The sequence below is a fragment of the Bos indicus x Bos taurus genome, chromosome 5 (genome assembly GCF_003369695.1).
Source record: "Bos indicus x Bos taurus breed Angus x Brahman F1 hybrid chromosome 5, Bos_hybrid_MaternalHap_v2.0, whole genome shotgun sequence".
NCBI lineage: Eukaryota > Metazoa > Chordata > Mammalia > Artiodactyla > Bovidae > Bos > Bos indicus x Bos taurus.
In genome coordinates, this window is record NC_040080.1 from 63,224,099 (window position 1) to 63,240,562 (window position 16,464).

The following is a 16,464-nucleotide window of genomic DNA, read 5'->3' on the forward strand; positions in this document are numbered from 1 at the left end:
AGGAAGAAGGGCAGGCGGGGAACATTGCTTAGAGAAAGATTCAACTAGAATCCAGTGAATTGTGCTCAGTTCTCTTTACTTCCTACAACCGAGTACATGGGTCACAGGGCGGCGGGCGCAACAGGACATGGGGCGTGCCCCTCGGTGCCCCCAACACACCCCTGCACACAGGATGGTGGTGTCTGCAGCATCACAGGTCATGCAGGGCACGGGGAAGGGGAGGTTCACACACACAGAGACGCCCACAGCGGGTACCAGACGGAGAACACCCCTGAATATACACAGCTGTACACAGGGAACCCCCAGGTCCCCAACCCAACCCTCTCCCCTGTCTTGCCGTCCCCCAGGCAGGAGGAACTGTATTGCTTTGAGAGAGCCACCCTGGGGGCTGCTCTGCCAGGCACCCTCCCCCCCACCCACCCCCATTTTGGCACATCTGCAAGACACGCGGCAGCGAGAGTAGGCACCCTCCCTCCCAGGCTTATGTGGCCGGGAGTTGAGGAAGGGGGCAGGAGATTTCATCCGCCATCTTTCCCCTAGCCCTTCCCAAACCCCTAGCAAACCCACTCCAGCCAGAACCCACCCCACCCCCCAAAACACACACACACAAAGCTGAGCTACCCAGGAATACAGAGGAACAAGGAGATTGTCTGGGACAGGAGCAGAGGCGGGGTAGGGGAGAAAGGACTGGAAGCAGAGACCCCGCCCTGGTGTGGGGTAAGACTGGCACACAGCTACTTTAGTGCAATTGGAGAGGGTGCCCAGAGTGAGGGATGGAGGTGGGAGGGGCGAAGCCAGGCTCCCCAGGGAAAGGGCCTGGCGGGAGTGAGCGAGGGCCCAGGGCAGACCCTCTCAACCCCGCCACCCTCGGCCCTCCCAAACGCAGTGACAGTGTCCCCCTCACACCCAAGTGGGCAACAGCAGCCTCAGTCAGTACCTTCAAGTAATTCATAGAGCAGACCCTCCCCACCCCAGCTTCCTCCCATCTCTGGGATTTGGTCGCTTCTCTAGGGGTTGGGTCGGCAGGAGGGGGTCCCCAAGTCAGACCCTTCCCTCTCTACCTCCCTCTTCCCAGACCACTGGGCTTGGTCCTCAAAGATCCCTCCCCTCAGCTCTTGCCCGATCTGGGTCAAGGCTGAGGGCTGGAGCCACAATTAGATGGGAAGGGGCTGCTTTACTCCTTATCCCTCCTTCAAAGGTAGGGTTCAAACTAGGTGGGTTGGGGCCCCGTACTGGTTTGCCCCGAGAGGAGGGGTTCTGGGCTAGGGTCTGTAAGGCTATTTTCCTTTGCGGCAGGAAGGGGAGGTGGGGGAATGAACACTGGGTGTGGGGAGAGGGTGAGAAATGGCAGAGAGGGAAGGAGGAAGGGGCCACCCTCCGGAGCACAGTCCCCAGAGCCACTCAGACCAAGTCACACTCACATACACAAGATCCCGAGCGTGCCTGCTCCCAGTGCCTCCAGTCTGGCCCCAACGCCCCCTCCCAAGACCCCAACGGAGGTTTGGGGGGGTACACAGCTGCAGAACCGTTCACTCTGGCCCCACGCCTCCCGCCCCACCCCGCCTCTTCTCCCCTCCTAGGTCCGGGGAGTAAGAAGGTGCTCGGGTGGGCAGACAGCGGTGGAAACAGTATTGAGTTTTCCTTTGGTTACATATTGAAGGCAAAGGTGAGCTGGACTTACAGTCAAAACGGATAGGGGTGAGGAAGGAAGAGGGGCCATGGCTGGGGTTGGAGAGGGAGGCAGGCCCTCCTCAGCCCCTCCACCCCAAGGAACACATGTCGAAGTGGGGTGGCAGTCCCTCCGTCTAATCTCTCCCACCCCCCACAGCACCAAACGAAAGGAGAAGCCCCCTCCCCCAGGGGCTGCTCCCCACCCCAACCTGGGCTGTACATTCAGTGGTTTTCAGCAGTCCTATGGCTCAGGGGGCCACGGGGCGGGGGAGGTGGCCCATCAGTCTCGGCTGGACAGTGGCAGTGACCCGGGTCTGTTGGTCCATCCAGGGACCCACAGTTTGTGCCATTTGTTTTTCTGAAGGATAGTACACAACCCTACCAAAGCCACCGCCCAATCAGAAACATCTCCCCAAAAATCAGAAACTAAAAACTGGCTCTTTCCATTTCGCCCTCTGATTCACACATCTGTTTCCCTGTCTCCTACGTAGCCCTCGCTCTGTCCCCTTTGCTGGGACCTGGGGCGGCTCCCAGGGTCCTCACTTAAAATAGGCCTTTTCTCAAAAGTGCTTATTACTTGAAGCAAGTGCTTTAGAGCTGCGGTGGGGAGAGGGGGACAGGGAGAGGGAGGGCGAAGGGAAGGAGAAGATTCCTCCCCGCCCTACCTCCTTAAGATTGGGGGGGGCATTCTGCCTGGTTGATTTCTCCGCACCCGTTTATGTCAAAGAGGTTTAAAACAAAAATCAAAAACTTAACATTAAAATAAATATGCAGTGGCCATGAGAATGGTCAAAATGCTTCAAAAGACACTAGGGGCTGGGGAGCCTGGGGTGGGGTGTGGGATTTCCTTTGGCATAAGGGAGGAGGCTGCCCGGCCTCCCGGCCTCCTCACAGCCACACGAGGAGGACAGAGGACGCCCCATGGCCTGCCCCAGCACTGCTGATGGTGTGCCAAAGGCACTGCAGGGACCAGGCAGTCACCAGAAATCTCATCTAGCAAAACCAAGGGGCTCCTGACAAACACTCGCGTCTTCCTGTCGTCACCAGACACTGATGAAGGAGAACACGACTGCAATCCCGAGAGTCTTCTCCAGAGGACCCATCTCCCTGCGCCCCCTGCCCCCCCCCGCCACCTAATTCCCAGCACCAAAATGAGGGGGTGGGGGTGGAACAGGAAGGAGGAGAGAGAAGTGAAGTCAGGGGCAAGCTCTGCAGAACCAGCAGGACGGGGGCAGGGTGGGGGCTGCAGCCCTTAAGAGAGGTCACGTTGATTGTCGTCTAGGGGAGGACAGGGTGCGCAGGGAGGTGGGCAAGAGGGGCATTGCAAGGCCCTTTGGCTTAGAAAATAAAGATTAAAACTAAAAGCTGCACACTCTTTCTCACCAATAATGGTCATTTGGAAGCTTTGAAATGGTTTAGGAACTGAGGGTTGGGGGAAGCAAGACACAGAGAGGAGGGGTGGGAGGGAAAGGGAGCCAGACAAAAAGAGTAAGGACTGGGATGAACACCCCAGGCTTCGGGAAACCAGCATGAGGTATGGTGAAGGGTGTCTGCGAGGGAGCGGGGAGTCCCTGGGATGTCCCTACTCTCCCCTCAGCCCACCCCAGCAAGGGTGGCCAGACCTGTGGGGGACACAACTGAAAAGGGTGTAAGATTATGAATAAAGCAAGCACGGGTGGGGGAAGGAGACGGAGGGGACTCCCCCACCCCACCCCGGGGGGAGGCCCTGTACTGTGTAAACGAAGCCTGTCCAGTCCTCCAGGGACAATACTGATGGCAGCCAGACTGGGCGAGGATGCACTGGGGTTGGGGGGAGGGCAGGACCTCTATTCAAGTTCTGTGTCTTGGCCCCTGGCTGAGGTATTGAGTTTAAGGAAGGGAACGCTGGGCTAAGGAAGCGGGTCCCACTGTCCAGGAGGCTGAGCTAGGAGATGGATGGACAGGGCGTCTGAAGGGACCAGGGCCAAATTCAATGCTACATTTAGAGAGAAAACTGCCCCCTCCTCACTCCAGCCCAGTTTGGCTTATAGGGTGCAACATCAGGAAATCTCAGCGCAGCCCTTAGCTTGATCCCTTCTCTCCCAGCTGCTGGGAAGGCAGGAACCAAGCCCCAGTAGACGCAGACCTTCCTCCTCTCACTGGAGGAGACGCCTGGGCCCCCGAGCAGCCACGGTCCCTAGTCTGCCCTGCCCCTCCATCTTTGGCTTCAGATCAGGAGTGACTGGGGGCAGTGGGTACTCTTGGACATCACAGAAGGCGGCAGCAGGTGGGGTGGGGTCAGGGCAGAGAGCAACTGTGGGACTGGGGGACACAGGAGGAAGAACAGTCTCTCCCTCCACACACATGCAAACACATGCCTGAAACACAGAGGACAGACTAGGGCTGTGGTTTTGAAATGGACAGGAAATTAATTTGTTTCTTCCCCTAAAGGATAAAATGCTTACTTAAAAATTCATGACAAGCCTCAAAGTCAAGGGAGGGGAGAGCCAGAGAGGGAATGGCCACAGGCTCCACCCTCCCAAAAGAAGTTAAAAGAAAGAAGCGGGGTGGGGGGTGGGTGTTAAAGTGCGTGGTTAGGAGGCCAGGCCAGGAGGGGGCGGAAGGAGGGGAGGGGCAGGCTATGGGGGCAATGCCAGCCCTTGATTTGCATACGAGGAGCCGGGAGAGTGCAGGATTGGGGCCCAGGTACAGTAGTTGCTGCTTCAAGTGTTTTGCATTTGAACTTTAGGGGTGATGGGATACAGAAGTAGGGGAAAAGCTCCAGGCCCCAGTGCTAAATACCCTCCCCCCTCGTCCGCTAGCTGCCCCTGAAGGGGGAGGGGGACACCCCCAGAGTGCTCACACAGTACCAGAAATTAAGGCTTCTCACTGCTGCGGGGATGGAGGGGCCGGCCGAGCAGGGAGGCAGTGATGGGTATGGAAGAGGAGGCGGAGATCTGCCTGGCAGGGGCAGGGGGAAGGGAACTGGGGCGAGTCAGAAGGAAGAGTAAGGGGCAGCTGGCAGCAGAAGGGGAACTGAGAGAGCGGACAGAAGAGAGGGCGCCAGGCAGCAAGCAATCATTTTGGGACACTTGGCAGAAGGGGTTGCCCTGGGGGTACCAAGGGCCTGGGGTGCTCCCTGTTGGTCCCAGACCCCTGCCAGGCCAGGATGGTGTGGCAAAGGGGTGAGCAGCTGCTCCCCAGTGCTTTTTCCCCACTCCACCCCCCCCAACCCAGTCGTGTTCTCCTTTAAAGTGCCCTAAATGTATAGACTTTTTCTAAATAAATAGAATAAGATATCAAGCCACCGGCAGGGGGAGGGACACTGGAGGGGGCTACTCGGAGTAGCAGCCATCTAACCCAATGGCGCCATGCCGCTCCTGGCTGTAGGGACAGGAGGCCCCATGGGGCAGGGCACCGCAGCCACCCACCGTCTTGGCTGCCGCGATGCCGCAGTTCTTGAGCAGGCTGAAGCTGAAAGGACTGACAGCGTCCTTGGGTGGGAAAGGCTTCATGGTGGAAAGGATCAAGGCCAGACAGTCTGCCACATCTTTGTTGGGGGCGCAGGCCAATGCTGGGGTGTGACCTGCGGGGCAAAGGGGAAAACTGAGCCCAGAGTCCTGTATTCCCGGGCCCCCTCCACCCGCCCCGGGCCCTGAGTGCTCTTCTCTGTAGAGGGGAGTTGAGGCAGGCAAGCACCCCATAGGGTCACAATCGGGGGCTATAAGGGCCCCGGGAGGCTGACAGGCAGGCTGTCCAAGTGAGGGGCAAAGAGCAGAGCCTGGGGGACAGGAGGCTGAGGTGTGCGGGAGGTCGTCCTGAGGACCCTGCAGGCTCCACCTAGTTCCGTCAGACTCCCCTCAGAGACTCTAGCGTATCGGTGTTGGGTCCCTGCTCTGAAGAGTTCCCTTGGGAAAAAAATCCAGTTTATTAACCAGCCAGGTTAAGAAGTCACCTCCTGAAGAACGTCCCTGACCCCAGACCCCACCCACCTTCTTCATCCACAGCCAGCACGGTGGCCCCACGACTCAGCAGGGCCTGCACCACAGAGGCTAGGCCATTCCGGGCAGCAATGTGTAGTGGCCTTGGAAGAAAGGAAGAAAAGGGGAGTGTGAAGTCAAGGGGGTGGCAAGCTGCCCTTCCACCCTCAGCCAGAGCAGCCACACTGCCGGGCGAATACTGTGAGTTCCAGACAGCTGGAGCCCCTGGAATGGGCAGCAGCCTCCTTTCCACCTCCCCAGCCCCCACCCCTCAGCCAAGAGCCCCCTACCCCAGGCACTCACATCTGCAGCGCGCTGTTTGTAGCATTGATAAGGCCAAGGTCTTGGGTTTCTGCCAGGATCATGAGGGCACACTTCTCATGGCCCTGAGGGAGGGGGGCAGAGAGTGAGGGCTGGAGAAATGGAAGCCTGACCACAGGAGCTGAGGAGGGTGGCAGGGGTACACAAAGCTGTCCCACCAAGCAGACAGGACAATCCTGACTTCCCCTGAGCCCTCTCACCAGACCCAGGTCTTTCATCAGGCCCTGCCCCATACAGAGACCCCCACCAGCACCACAGACGGTACCTTGCTACAGGCCAAGTGGAGGGCAGTGTTCTTGTTCTCATCTAGCACAGTAAGGTCTGCCTTCCCTCGATACAGCAGAAATTCTACAAGGGAAGGGAGGCAGAGAGGGGTGATGCTCCCTTCCAGAGCTGGGCTAGTCTGGCTCTCCTTGCTCTTGTCTGCACATGTTTTGCATCCCCTCTGCAGAGAGTGAAACATCCAAAGACAAGCCTCCTGCCTCCTAACCCCCACCGGCAGGGTTGACTCATCTCATGAAAACCCAGGGGGAGTACCTCCCATCCACATGGGGCCCCTACACACCCACAGCTGCAGTCTGCCCGTTCTCAGCTGCTGTCATGAGCGCGGTGCGGCCAGTGTGGTCCGTGGCGTTCACCTCGGCTTGGTGCTGCAGCAGCATCCGGAGCCCAGAGACGTTGTCCGCGAAGGCAGCGGCGTGAAGAGGGGTCCTGTGGGGAGGAGTCAGGGCAGAGTGAACCAGGAGACCCTTTCTCCTGAGCAGAGAGGAAGCCAGGGGCAGCGGAGGCGTCTCCCAAGGCTCCTGCCACTCACCGTCCTTTGGCATCTCGGCTGTTCACAATCTTGGCACCCAGAGCTCCCAGCAGCATCTCTGTGGTGCTGTCCTGGTTATTAATACTGGAGGAAGAGGAAGGGTCAGCAGGAGGGGCATGGGGAAACAGACGGTCTGTCCTATGCCCACATCACAGACCCTTGGGTGGAGCTGGGGCTGAGGAAGGGACTTACACTGCACAGTGCAAAGGAGTGAAGGGGTTTCCTTCCAGATATGAAAACGGGCTGTGTTCAAGTAACAACTCCAGACAATCTTCGTGTCCTGAGGACGAGGAGGGAAGAGTGGTGATGGAGAGAAATAACACCACGACCCCTTTCATTGGTCTGTCCCATCTCTTGACACCCCATTCTACTTCCAGATCCAGAGCAACCCACGAGTCCTTGTCTGCCTCCCTCCACCCCCATCTCAGCTGTCCCCACAAAGGCCCCAGAGCCACACCAGTGTAGGAGGCCCAGTGCATGGGCGAGTATCCGCTGTAATCCACCCCGGTATCCAGGGGGTCTGTAGACAGGGCGGCCTGCAGCAGGGTCCGCAGCACTGCGGTGTGGCCACAGGCTGAGGCCAGGTGAATGGGCGTGCGGCCCTTGAAGTCTCGGCACAGCACAAATGCATCGTGGTCCAGCAGGGCAGCCAGGCAGTCCTCACAGCCGGTCACTGCCTGTGGGTGACGCGGGGGTGTCAGTCCTGAGGCTGACCCAGGAGTAAGAATCACTTCCCGGGCTCCAATCCTTGTCTTTGCAACCATGATTCTAAGTATTGTTTAGTTGCTAAGTCATGTCCCACTCTCTGTGACCCCATGGACTGCAGCATGCCAGGCTTCCCTGTCCTTCACTATCTCACTATCTTCAAACTCAGGTCCATTGGGTTAGTGACACCATCCAATCATCTCATCCTCTGTTGCCCCCTTCTCCTCCTGCCCTCAATCTTTCCCAGCATCAGGGTCTTTTCTAATAATTCTAAGTATTAAGGATCGGCATCTCCTTCCCTGACTCTATGCCATCAGACAAGCAGGATAGTGAGAGTTAACACTGGCCCTCTGCAGTGGGAGACTAAGGAGTCAAACAACCCCATGGGATGAGGAGGAGACAGCTTTAGGGCAGGTGATGGTGGAGAAGGATCGGGCAAGTGGCATCATTATCAAACAGGAGAGGGCCAGCTGGGGACCCTGGGCAGAGTCTGGGCGGTGAGCAGGTGACTACACAGGATCACAGAGCAGGGTAATCAGGAAGATGAACTGTGGGCATCAGATCTTCATCCTGGAACAAGCATGCTAAGGCCCACTAAGACTCCGGCCCACCTACTAGACAATCTGATATCCTACTGTGTGCTCCTGTGTCTGAGCCCTTCTGTGAGCAACCCCACCCTGAAGCCCACTCACCCCGCGGTGGAGGGCGGTGCGGCCCCGGAGGTCAGCAGCGTCAGCCGTGGATCCTTTCTCTAGCAGCAGATGTACGCAGTCCACGTGGCCATTCATGATGGCCAGCATCAGCGGGGTTCTACCGAGGGGGCAGGGAAAGGGTGAGGGCCTGGCAGGGCTGGGAACCCTGCACCCCACCCCCAGCCCACACTCACTGTCCATAGGCATCCATGACATCCGTGATGTCAGCGCGTTCCCCACTGTCGATCAGCAAGTGCAGGGAATCAGTGTGGCCAGAGGCAGCTAGGTGAAGAGGGGGCCTTCAGTGTCAGGCATGGTCGGGGAAGAAGACCAGGTGGAGGGTGGAGGTCATGGGAGGACACGGGGTAGGGAGAAGTCTTGGGGGAGAGTCAGCACTTGAGGTTTGCATCCTCCTTGCCCTACCCTATCTCAACCCCAGTCCCTTCAGGGTTCTGGAGGGAGCTGGGGACCAGTCCCAGAGGAGGCCTGGGGTGGCAAGGGGAGGAAGCAGCCCACAGGGCACCCTTACCAGCAGCATGCAGGGGTGTCCACTTGCGTTTGCGCTCCTTGATGAGGGCAGAGGCGCCGTGGGTCGTTAGCACCTCCACACACTCAGTAGAGCCTCGCTCAGTGGCCAGGAAGAGCGCGGTCCGGCCCTTGTGGTCCCTCACGTCCAGGTTCACCAGCGTCTCAGCCAGTGTCTTCAGGGCTTCACAGTGACCGTTGTAGGCCTGGAGGGGTGTGGGAAATCCATGGATAAAGCTCCAGACATGGCCCCACTCTGCTCTTGGGGCCCACGGGGAGACTCTGGGCAGCAGGCCTCCCCGTGAGCTCCTTGGGCCCCTCTCAGACCACTGCCTGCTTGCCACATCCCCACGAGAAGGCAGAAGCAAGGACGGATTCACACGTGCTGGTACCTGTGAGCCGGCCTGGGGCGGGTGGGGACAGGGAAGGCAAGAGGAAAAGACCTGGGACTCACAGCTAAGTGCAAAGGGCTGACTGGAATGGTGCTCTCTACATCCTCCAGGCAGTTAAAGGACATTTCTAAGAGCTGCAATGGACAGAACAGGAGGTGCTGAGGTTCTGGTATTCCCAAGACATCACCCTTGACTCCACCCACAGCAATCCCCGAAGTCCCTGGATCTAGAGACCACACTGGATTCAACCACCCCTTGGCCTGAGAATCCAGACACAGAAGCAGACTGCGTGCTGGGCCCTGCCCTGCTCCCATTCCCCAAACCAGGTCCCACACGTACCAGTTCGAGGTTCTGTCTATTGCCATAGGCGGCTGCATAGTGCACAGCTGTGTAGCCCTGCCTGTCCCGCAGGGAGGGGTCTGCACCGTTATCCAGTAAGAATTCCAAACAGCTGTGGGACAGGAGCAGATGGTGAGGAAGGGACAGGCCTAGCCAGGGAGGGTACAGTTTGGGAGGAGCAGAGGATAGGGCAAAGGAGCCCCTCCAGGCTGAGGTGGCCCACGCTCACCCCTCACTCTTAGGAGGCTAACTCCGGCCCGTTTGACCCAGACCCACCACCTCCAGGTCTGCCCTGAACCACTCTAGCTCCTCGACCCTTTGAATGTGCTCCTAGAGACCCTGGAGCACAACCACAGTTACCAATCTGCTGATTGAAACACTCTTCCCCACCTCCAGGCACACTGACCCTGCCTTCTCCTCCTAGCCCATTGGGAAAAGGCCTGCTTGTCTCACACTCACTCCCAGCACCCTCTTCTGTGGGAGGCCCTCCCCAGCCTTCCCAACAGGTGCCTCCTTCCCTGGCACCACTCTCACAGATCAGTAGCAACTCTACTAGTAGTAATAGTAATACTGCATTTAACATTTACAACGTGTCAAACACCGTTTTGTGTAGTAAGTGTGTGGTAAATCACTTAATCCTCACAATGATCCTTTGAGGTAGATACTGTTCTTATCCCAACTGTGTCTGAGGAAACTGAGGCCCAGAGATTAAGTTACTTGCCAGAAGTCACACAGTTACAAGTTAGGCCTCCCAGATTTTAAATATCTTTTTGTTGTTGTTGTTAGATAAATAAACCCTTTAAAACAGTCATAAAGAAAAATTACAAGGATAATAGAGTTCCCATATATTAGTCACCCAATTTCCTCTATTATTAACATCTTACACTAGAAGGTGTAATCTTGGGGTATTACCCCAAGAATAAGAATCTCGGGGTAATTCATCTTTTATCCTTACCACCTACAACAGTACTTGGTGTACCTATTAAGTAAATACTCATTTAATGCTTGAGGAATAAATGAATTTGTGTTTAGCTTTTCTGATCCTCTCAAGAAGACCATCCATTTCTTGAAGGAAGTATCTCTCCCACTTCTGCCTGTACCCATGGTGCTTGGTCCAGGATTAAACTCAGGGTGTAAGGCAGCAGAAGACAGTGGTGGAGAATAACAGGACGGGAATCTGCCCTGCTGGGGAGGTGCAGCCCAGGGGTCTTCTCTGCTACTCACAAGAAGGCCTCCTTTCTGCGGGACTCCTTCAGGGGCTCATCCTCTTCAGCATCATGGCTGGAAGGTGAGTGGGGCTCTGCCCTGGTAGAGGAGAGTGAGGAAGTCTGGTAGGGTGCTCGGGGAGGAGAGTGGGGCTGAGAAGAACCAAGAGGGCGCCTCACCTCCTGTAGGTGTCGGAGGCGGCAGCATAGTGGAGGGGAGAGCAGCCTTTACAGTCAGCCTCGTTGACGCCGGCCCCGGCAGTCACCAGCGTGACGGCGCACTGGTAGCTGCCGTTGGCGGCTGCATAGTGCAGTGGGGTCCTGGGGAGAAGCAGAGGAGGGTGGAGAAAAGAATCAGGGGCAGGTCCAAATGCAACCAGAGGTGCAGCCATAAGCTGCTTTGTAATGTTCTCCTCCCTCAGTCTCCAACTCCCCACCCTGCCTCCATCACTTCCTCCATCACTTGTCTCTGATTGGGCACCCTCTCTGTATATATACACTCCTGCACAATAACACACCTTCCAAATTTGTCTCTCCTCCTCAAGTCAGCTCCACTGCTCAACAGCAAGTTAAGACATTCAACATTCCTGAAAGGAAGGAGGGTACGGGTTAATGAGAGAAAGCGCTTCAAGGAGAAGCCACAGGCTTCTCCCCAGGGAGAGGCTGAAGGGGGACAGAACTGGACAGCCCTTTCTGCTGCCACTGTTCTCACTGCGAGAGGTGGGGAGCTCTGGGCAGGAGAGAAGGAAGGGTCCAGACTGCTGCCCAGACTCCTTCGCTAGGCCTGGGGGAGAAAGAGGGGGATGAGAACTCACCCTCCGGAAGCAGCAGCATGAAGACAGGTACGGCCAAGGTTGTCAGGTGTGTTGATGTCGAACCCAGCTGAAAGCACGTGCTCGTTGCTGAGTGAGGATACGATGCTGTACAGCTGACCTGAGGGGCCAGAACAGCCGCAGGTCCCACCTGAGGGCATGGGCCAGAGCAGGACATGGCCCCTGCTCTCCTGCCCTCCTTCCCACACCCAAACCAGTCAGCTCATACCTGAGGAAAGAAGCTTACGACAACAGTCAGAGAATCCAAAGAGAACAGCTAAGTGCAGGGGAAACATGTCGTGGATGCCGCGCCTGCGAGAAGGGGAGGGACTCAGTCCTCAGTGGGGACCAGCTGCAGCCCCACCACCAGCCTGGGGTCTGAGGCAGCCTAGGAGTGGGGCCGGGGGTCTCTGCACTCACCGGGCGGTATCCGCGCCGTTGGTCATGAGGGTGCTAATGAGCAGCTCGTGTCCGTAGCGAGCGGCCACATGCAGTGGCGTGTTCCCAAATTTGTCGGCGCAATCAATCTCGCTGCCTGAAAGGGGGCAGCGCATGCACACACTGAACTAACCCTTAGGCTTCAGGCCACTCCCACTAATTAGTGAGCCACCATCTGAGGGGGGCTGGGCAGGTGGAGCAGGGCCATTTCCACAAGCGCCTTGCTCCAGAGTGCCAGATGCCTGTCCTGACTGAAGATGGGGTGGGAGGTAAAAGGAAGAAGAGGGGTCTCTAGAGATGAGTTCTCTGAGGAAGGAGAAGAAGAGGTCACAAAGCCTCCCAAGTCCATACCGTTCTGGATGAGGATCTGGGAGCGGGTGAAACGGCCGTGAATGGCAGCCATGTGCAGAGGACTCTTCCCTTCTTTGCTCTGTGGAAACACAGCATTTTTTCCCCTAGTGCGAAGCATGGAGCATGCCCTAGTCCCCTTTCAAAAGGACACATCTTTGAAGATAGGCCGACCATAGGGACATCTTCTCAACCCACTTTCTCCTGGGAAGGTCTGGTCAATTCAGGACACAAGCAGATGACTCCCCAGAGAATTATCCAGAGGGGCAGATACAGTCAGCACCCCGAGCCAGGGTCCTCTCCCCCTAGTCCCCGACTCTTCCCTTCAGGCACCTGGTAGTTGACATCCGCCCCGTTATTGACCAGCAGCTCCAAACACAGCGCGCCATTGGTGGAGACTGCAGCCACGTGCAGCGGCGTGAAGCCCTTGTCGTTCGGCTGGTTGACATTGGCTCCTGCATTCACCAGCTCGATAGCCACAGCATCCTGGCCCAGGTAGCAGGCGATGTGCAAAGCTGTGTTTCCAAAAGCGTTGGGCTCATCAATCTGGATTTCCAGGGGTGAGGGTCAGGGGATAAGGGAGGTATCAGTTTAAACAAAGTGGAAGCCGGCACAGAGCCTAAAGAGTCCCAGAAATCCAACAATGGCCTCAGACTCCTAAGGTTCCCAACCCAGAGACTGAAGGCACTTCTGCTTAAGACAAGCATTATTCAGATCCTCTCACCACATCCCCCCAACTCCCCAAACCACAACAGGAACCCCAGCACCCTCCCATCTCCCGAAGAGATTCTGAACTCCAGCCCCCTGGCCTCACCCCGAATCCCCGCCATGCTCTGCACCCTGACCTCAGCCCCCATCCGGAGCAGGTACTTCACCACTTCAATCTGGCCACTGGCAGCAGCTGTATGGAGCAGCCCATAGCCCTTGCGGTCCTTGCAGCCGAGGTCTGCGCCCCGTGCCACCAGCAGTTTCAGGACCTCCAAATGCCCTGGGAAGGGAGTGCATGCTCTCAAGGACATGGAGGGTGAGTACCTCCAAAGGCTGCAACCCTACATCCCTGCCCGAGGAACCCCAAATCCTGCTCATCCCGATTCTCCTCTCACCTAGAAAAGCTGCCCAGTGCAGAGGCTGCCGCTCCTTTTTGTCACAAACATTCAAGCTGGCTCCCTTATTGAGGAGCAGGTTCACCGTCTGTAGCAGGACAGCAAAGACACCTATTCAGAGCCAGCTTCCTGTCTTCAGTGTACCTAAGAGCACCTGAAAAGGCTGAGGCAGCCCAATGTTTCTGTTCTTGGGCAGAACAGAGAACTAGGGGGAATGGAGAAAGCAGACACTAAGGAGAACCCAGATAGAAGTGGAAATCTGAGGTAAACTCAAGAGAGTCTCTTCAGGTGATCTGGTGGTTTTTGAATTCATTCGAAGTCTTCTAAATGTGCTGAAGGACATGGACTCTCCCTTCAGAAAAAGGCACGCAGGCAAACATTTTCCATGCAGCTTCAGAGGTTTTATCACCCTCTTGAGGTCCAAGTCAAGAATTCCCCTCTAACCCAACCATTCATTTGATGCTTGAGCCCAGGTATTTATATAATCATCTGGGCTGCTGTTCCCCAGGCCTAATGGCCTGGAAGCAGGGGAAGGGGAGCGGGAAGGGAAGGAAAAAGGCAGGAAGCTGGGCATGGCCTGCAGTGGTCCTCACCTCCAGATGCCCGCTATGCACTGCATGGTGCAGGGCACTGCGCCCGCTCCTGTCAGCCACGTTGAGGCTACTCAGTAGGGGTGCCAGAGCCTCAGCACACTTGGTGGCCCGGTTGGCAGCAGCCACGTGCAATGGTGTCTGCCACAGCTTGTCCCGGGCATTCACATCTGCTGAATGTGCCAGCAGCAGTCCCAGCACCTTCTGTGGAGGGGTGGAGGATAAAAGAGAAGACAGAGGGGGAGCAGGAGGTAAACCAATAGGAGATGGAGGGGAGAACTGGTCAGCACAGAACACATGTTCCCCTCTCCCCACTACCCCAGCACAGAGTTACTCTCATTTTTCCAACACAGTGAGCTTTTCAATACCCACTTTCCATCTTCTGGATTTTCTTCGAGCTTAAAATCTTCCCTAACTTGCTGAGGAAAACACAGAACTCTTCCTCAAGTCAACTGGTATCGTTTCCCAACCCATACCCTGAAAATCTTCACCCACACATACAGCCACTACCGAGCAGATCCCCACACAGAGGCTCCTGACCTCCCACCACTTTTAGGAAAGATAAATGCTCCCACTACATTAATGCCCTGAATACCCCCTTCTATCCTTCCATAGACATCAAAATCATCTCCATTACCTAGGTAAGCAGATACTGGCTCCTCTAGGAGAGGAGCTAAAATGCCCCTCCTGTTCACCACCCACCCCATTCCCATTCCCTAGTAGCTGGAGCCAGGGGGAGTGACTGCCAAGCCAAGAGGAAGGTCATCTTTTCCCGCTCTTCAGGGTTGAGGGGCCCAACTGATGAGGTATGTTTGATCCTTGCACTGTCAACTTCCAGGCTACCTAAGGGCTAGGGATGTCACAAACCACTCCCTCCCAACCCCCGCCCCTCAAGCACAAGGAAAGAAATCTTAGTGCCCAGAGGGGGGTCAGACTCCAAGGTGGCCCCCCTGGGAGGGATGAGTCACTCAGGCCTGGCAGCAGGGCCCCCTGCAGTCTGCCAGCCCAGTGTTAAGCTCTCCCCTGACGTCACATCAGCTGGCAACACTCAGCCCCCACCCCGCCTTACCAGCCAGTTCCAGGGGTAGGAGGGAGGGGCCAAGGTCTGGTCTCCTCCCAACCTGGGGGTAGACTATAACCTGTGGGGCAGCGGACTAAGGCTCTCCAACCCTTGTCATCCTCCTTTAACCAACTCATCCCCTTCGGAAGGGAGAAAGGAGCGGGGAGGCCAGTACCTCATTTCGGGAGGCAGCAGCACGATGAAGAGGGGTCAGCCACAGTGTGTCCTTAGCGTTGACATTAGCACCTGTGGGACGCAATACATTCTTTTGGTGGGAGTTGGAGAGCAGGTGGGGAAGAAAAGCCAGAATCAGGCCAGGAAATCTAGATGGAGACAGAACCTCGCCTGGACCCAGCTGGACCATCCTTGGATACAACAAATAGGCTCCTCCCTCGGTCCCTCCCTGGGCACCACACCTTCCAGCTCCCCACTTTCACCTGACATCAGTAGCAACTGGAGGATGGGGACATCGCCTACGTAGGCAGCAGCATGCAGTGGGGTTCGCCTCTCTTGGTCCTGGTAAGGCAGAGAAGAGGAGCGGCTATGGGGGTGAACTACCCAGGACCCCAAGTCTTAATGCTCCAGGCCTTTCCCCACAACCTCTTCGCACAGGTTCTGTGGCCTCTTAAACCCCAATCCTAGGTCAAAGCCAGGACCTAGGAGGGTGGAGTCAGGGGGTCGGGGCCACCGGCAGCGAAGCAACCTCCTTCTTCCAGGAGGGGTGGGGGCGCTGCAGACACGGATGGTTCAGAAGAGAACACCGTTTCTGGGCATCCTCAGCCCTACTGGTCTGTGCTCCAAGCCTGCCCTGCTCTTCATCCCCAATGTACAGCAGTCGCCCATCCCAGGGTGGAAAGAGCTGCGGCCTCCCCCGAGCCGAACAGACACGGAGCCGCCCCACGCGTGGGGAGGGGTCCTGAACGCCAGGGCCCAGATTACCGGTTCGCCATCCTCCCTGATCTCAACTCACCAGCACATTGATGTTCTCCTTCTGCGAGAGGAGAGAACGCACTTCCTCCACATCTCGGCTAAAGATGGCCTGGACCAGGGGCGGCTGCAGGGAGAACCGGCGTTCAGGGAGCGGGCCGGAGCGGAACCGGGGAGGGGGGCGGGGGACACCGGGTTTGAGATGGGGGGGGGGGGGGCGACGCCGGAGGGGCTTCGCTCTGGGGTCCTGGCTGCAGGGGGCTTCCACGGTGTCTCCGCCGGTCGCCAGGCCCCCAAGGACACCGGCTCGGTTGAGGGGAGCGTGGCGTGGGGCGGGGCGGGAGCCCCGGGCTCGGGCCCAGCCTAGGCCGCACATCCCCGGGCTCGCGTGGCGGCGGTGTCGGGCCCTGGAAGGAGGAAGCGAGCAAGGGCAGGAGGGCTGACCTGGTCCGTGATGCTGAGGATCCCCATGGCCCGGCCCGGGCTCCGTCCGCATCGAGCTCCCGGCGGCGGCGGCGGCGGCTCCACCGGGGACACGGGGCGGCCCAGGCGGCGGCTGCGGC

The 16,464-nt window shown here is 57.5% G+C and overlaps 1 protein-coding gene across 3 annotated transcripts; it reads right to left on the reverse strand.

Moving 5' to 3' along the window:
* Positions 1 to 55: 55 nt before the first annotated feature.
* On the reverse strand, positions 56 to 16,464 carry ANKRD52 (ankyrin repeat domain 52). 3 transcript variants are annotated; one of them, XM_027542194.1, is made up of 28 exons: positions 16,346 to 16,464; positions 15,945 to 16,028; positions 15,412 to 15,490; positions 15,150 to 15,220; positions 13,918 to 14,118; positions 13,325 to 13,412; positions 13,067 to 13,209; positions 12,555 to 12,767; positions 12,225 to 12,303; positions 11,856 to 11,970; positions 11,665 to 11,747; positions 11,439 to 11,556; positions 11,142 to 11,210; positions 10,804 to 10,944; positions 10,643 to 10,723; positions 9,419 to 9,530; positions 9,142 to 9,213; positions 8,692 to 8,893; positions 8,357 to 8,444; positions 8,163 to 8,280; positions 7,223 to 7,442; positions 6,958 to 7,045; positions 6,766 to 6,849; positions 6,517 to 6,662; positions 6,217 to 6,299; positions 5,934 to 6,016; positions 5,643 to 5,734; positions 56 to 5,236 (listed from the first exon to the last, which is right to left on the reverse strand). In XM_027542194.1, the coding sequence occupies exons 1-28, from the start codon at positions 16,370 to 16,372 to the stop codon at positions 4,986 to 4,988; spliced, it is 3,231 nt and encodes a 1,076-aa protein (XP_027397995.1). In that variant the 5' UTR covers positions 16,373 to 16,464; the 3' UTR covers positions 56 to 4,985. The 3 variants fall into 3 exon arrangements, with proteins under 3 accessions (XP_027397995.1, XP_027397996.1, XP_027397997.1); XM_027542196.1 differs by lacking the exon at positions 56 to 5,236 and adding an exon at positions 5,243 to 5,558; XM_027542195.1 differs by lacking the exon at positions 9,142 to 9,213.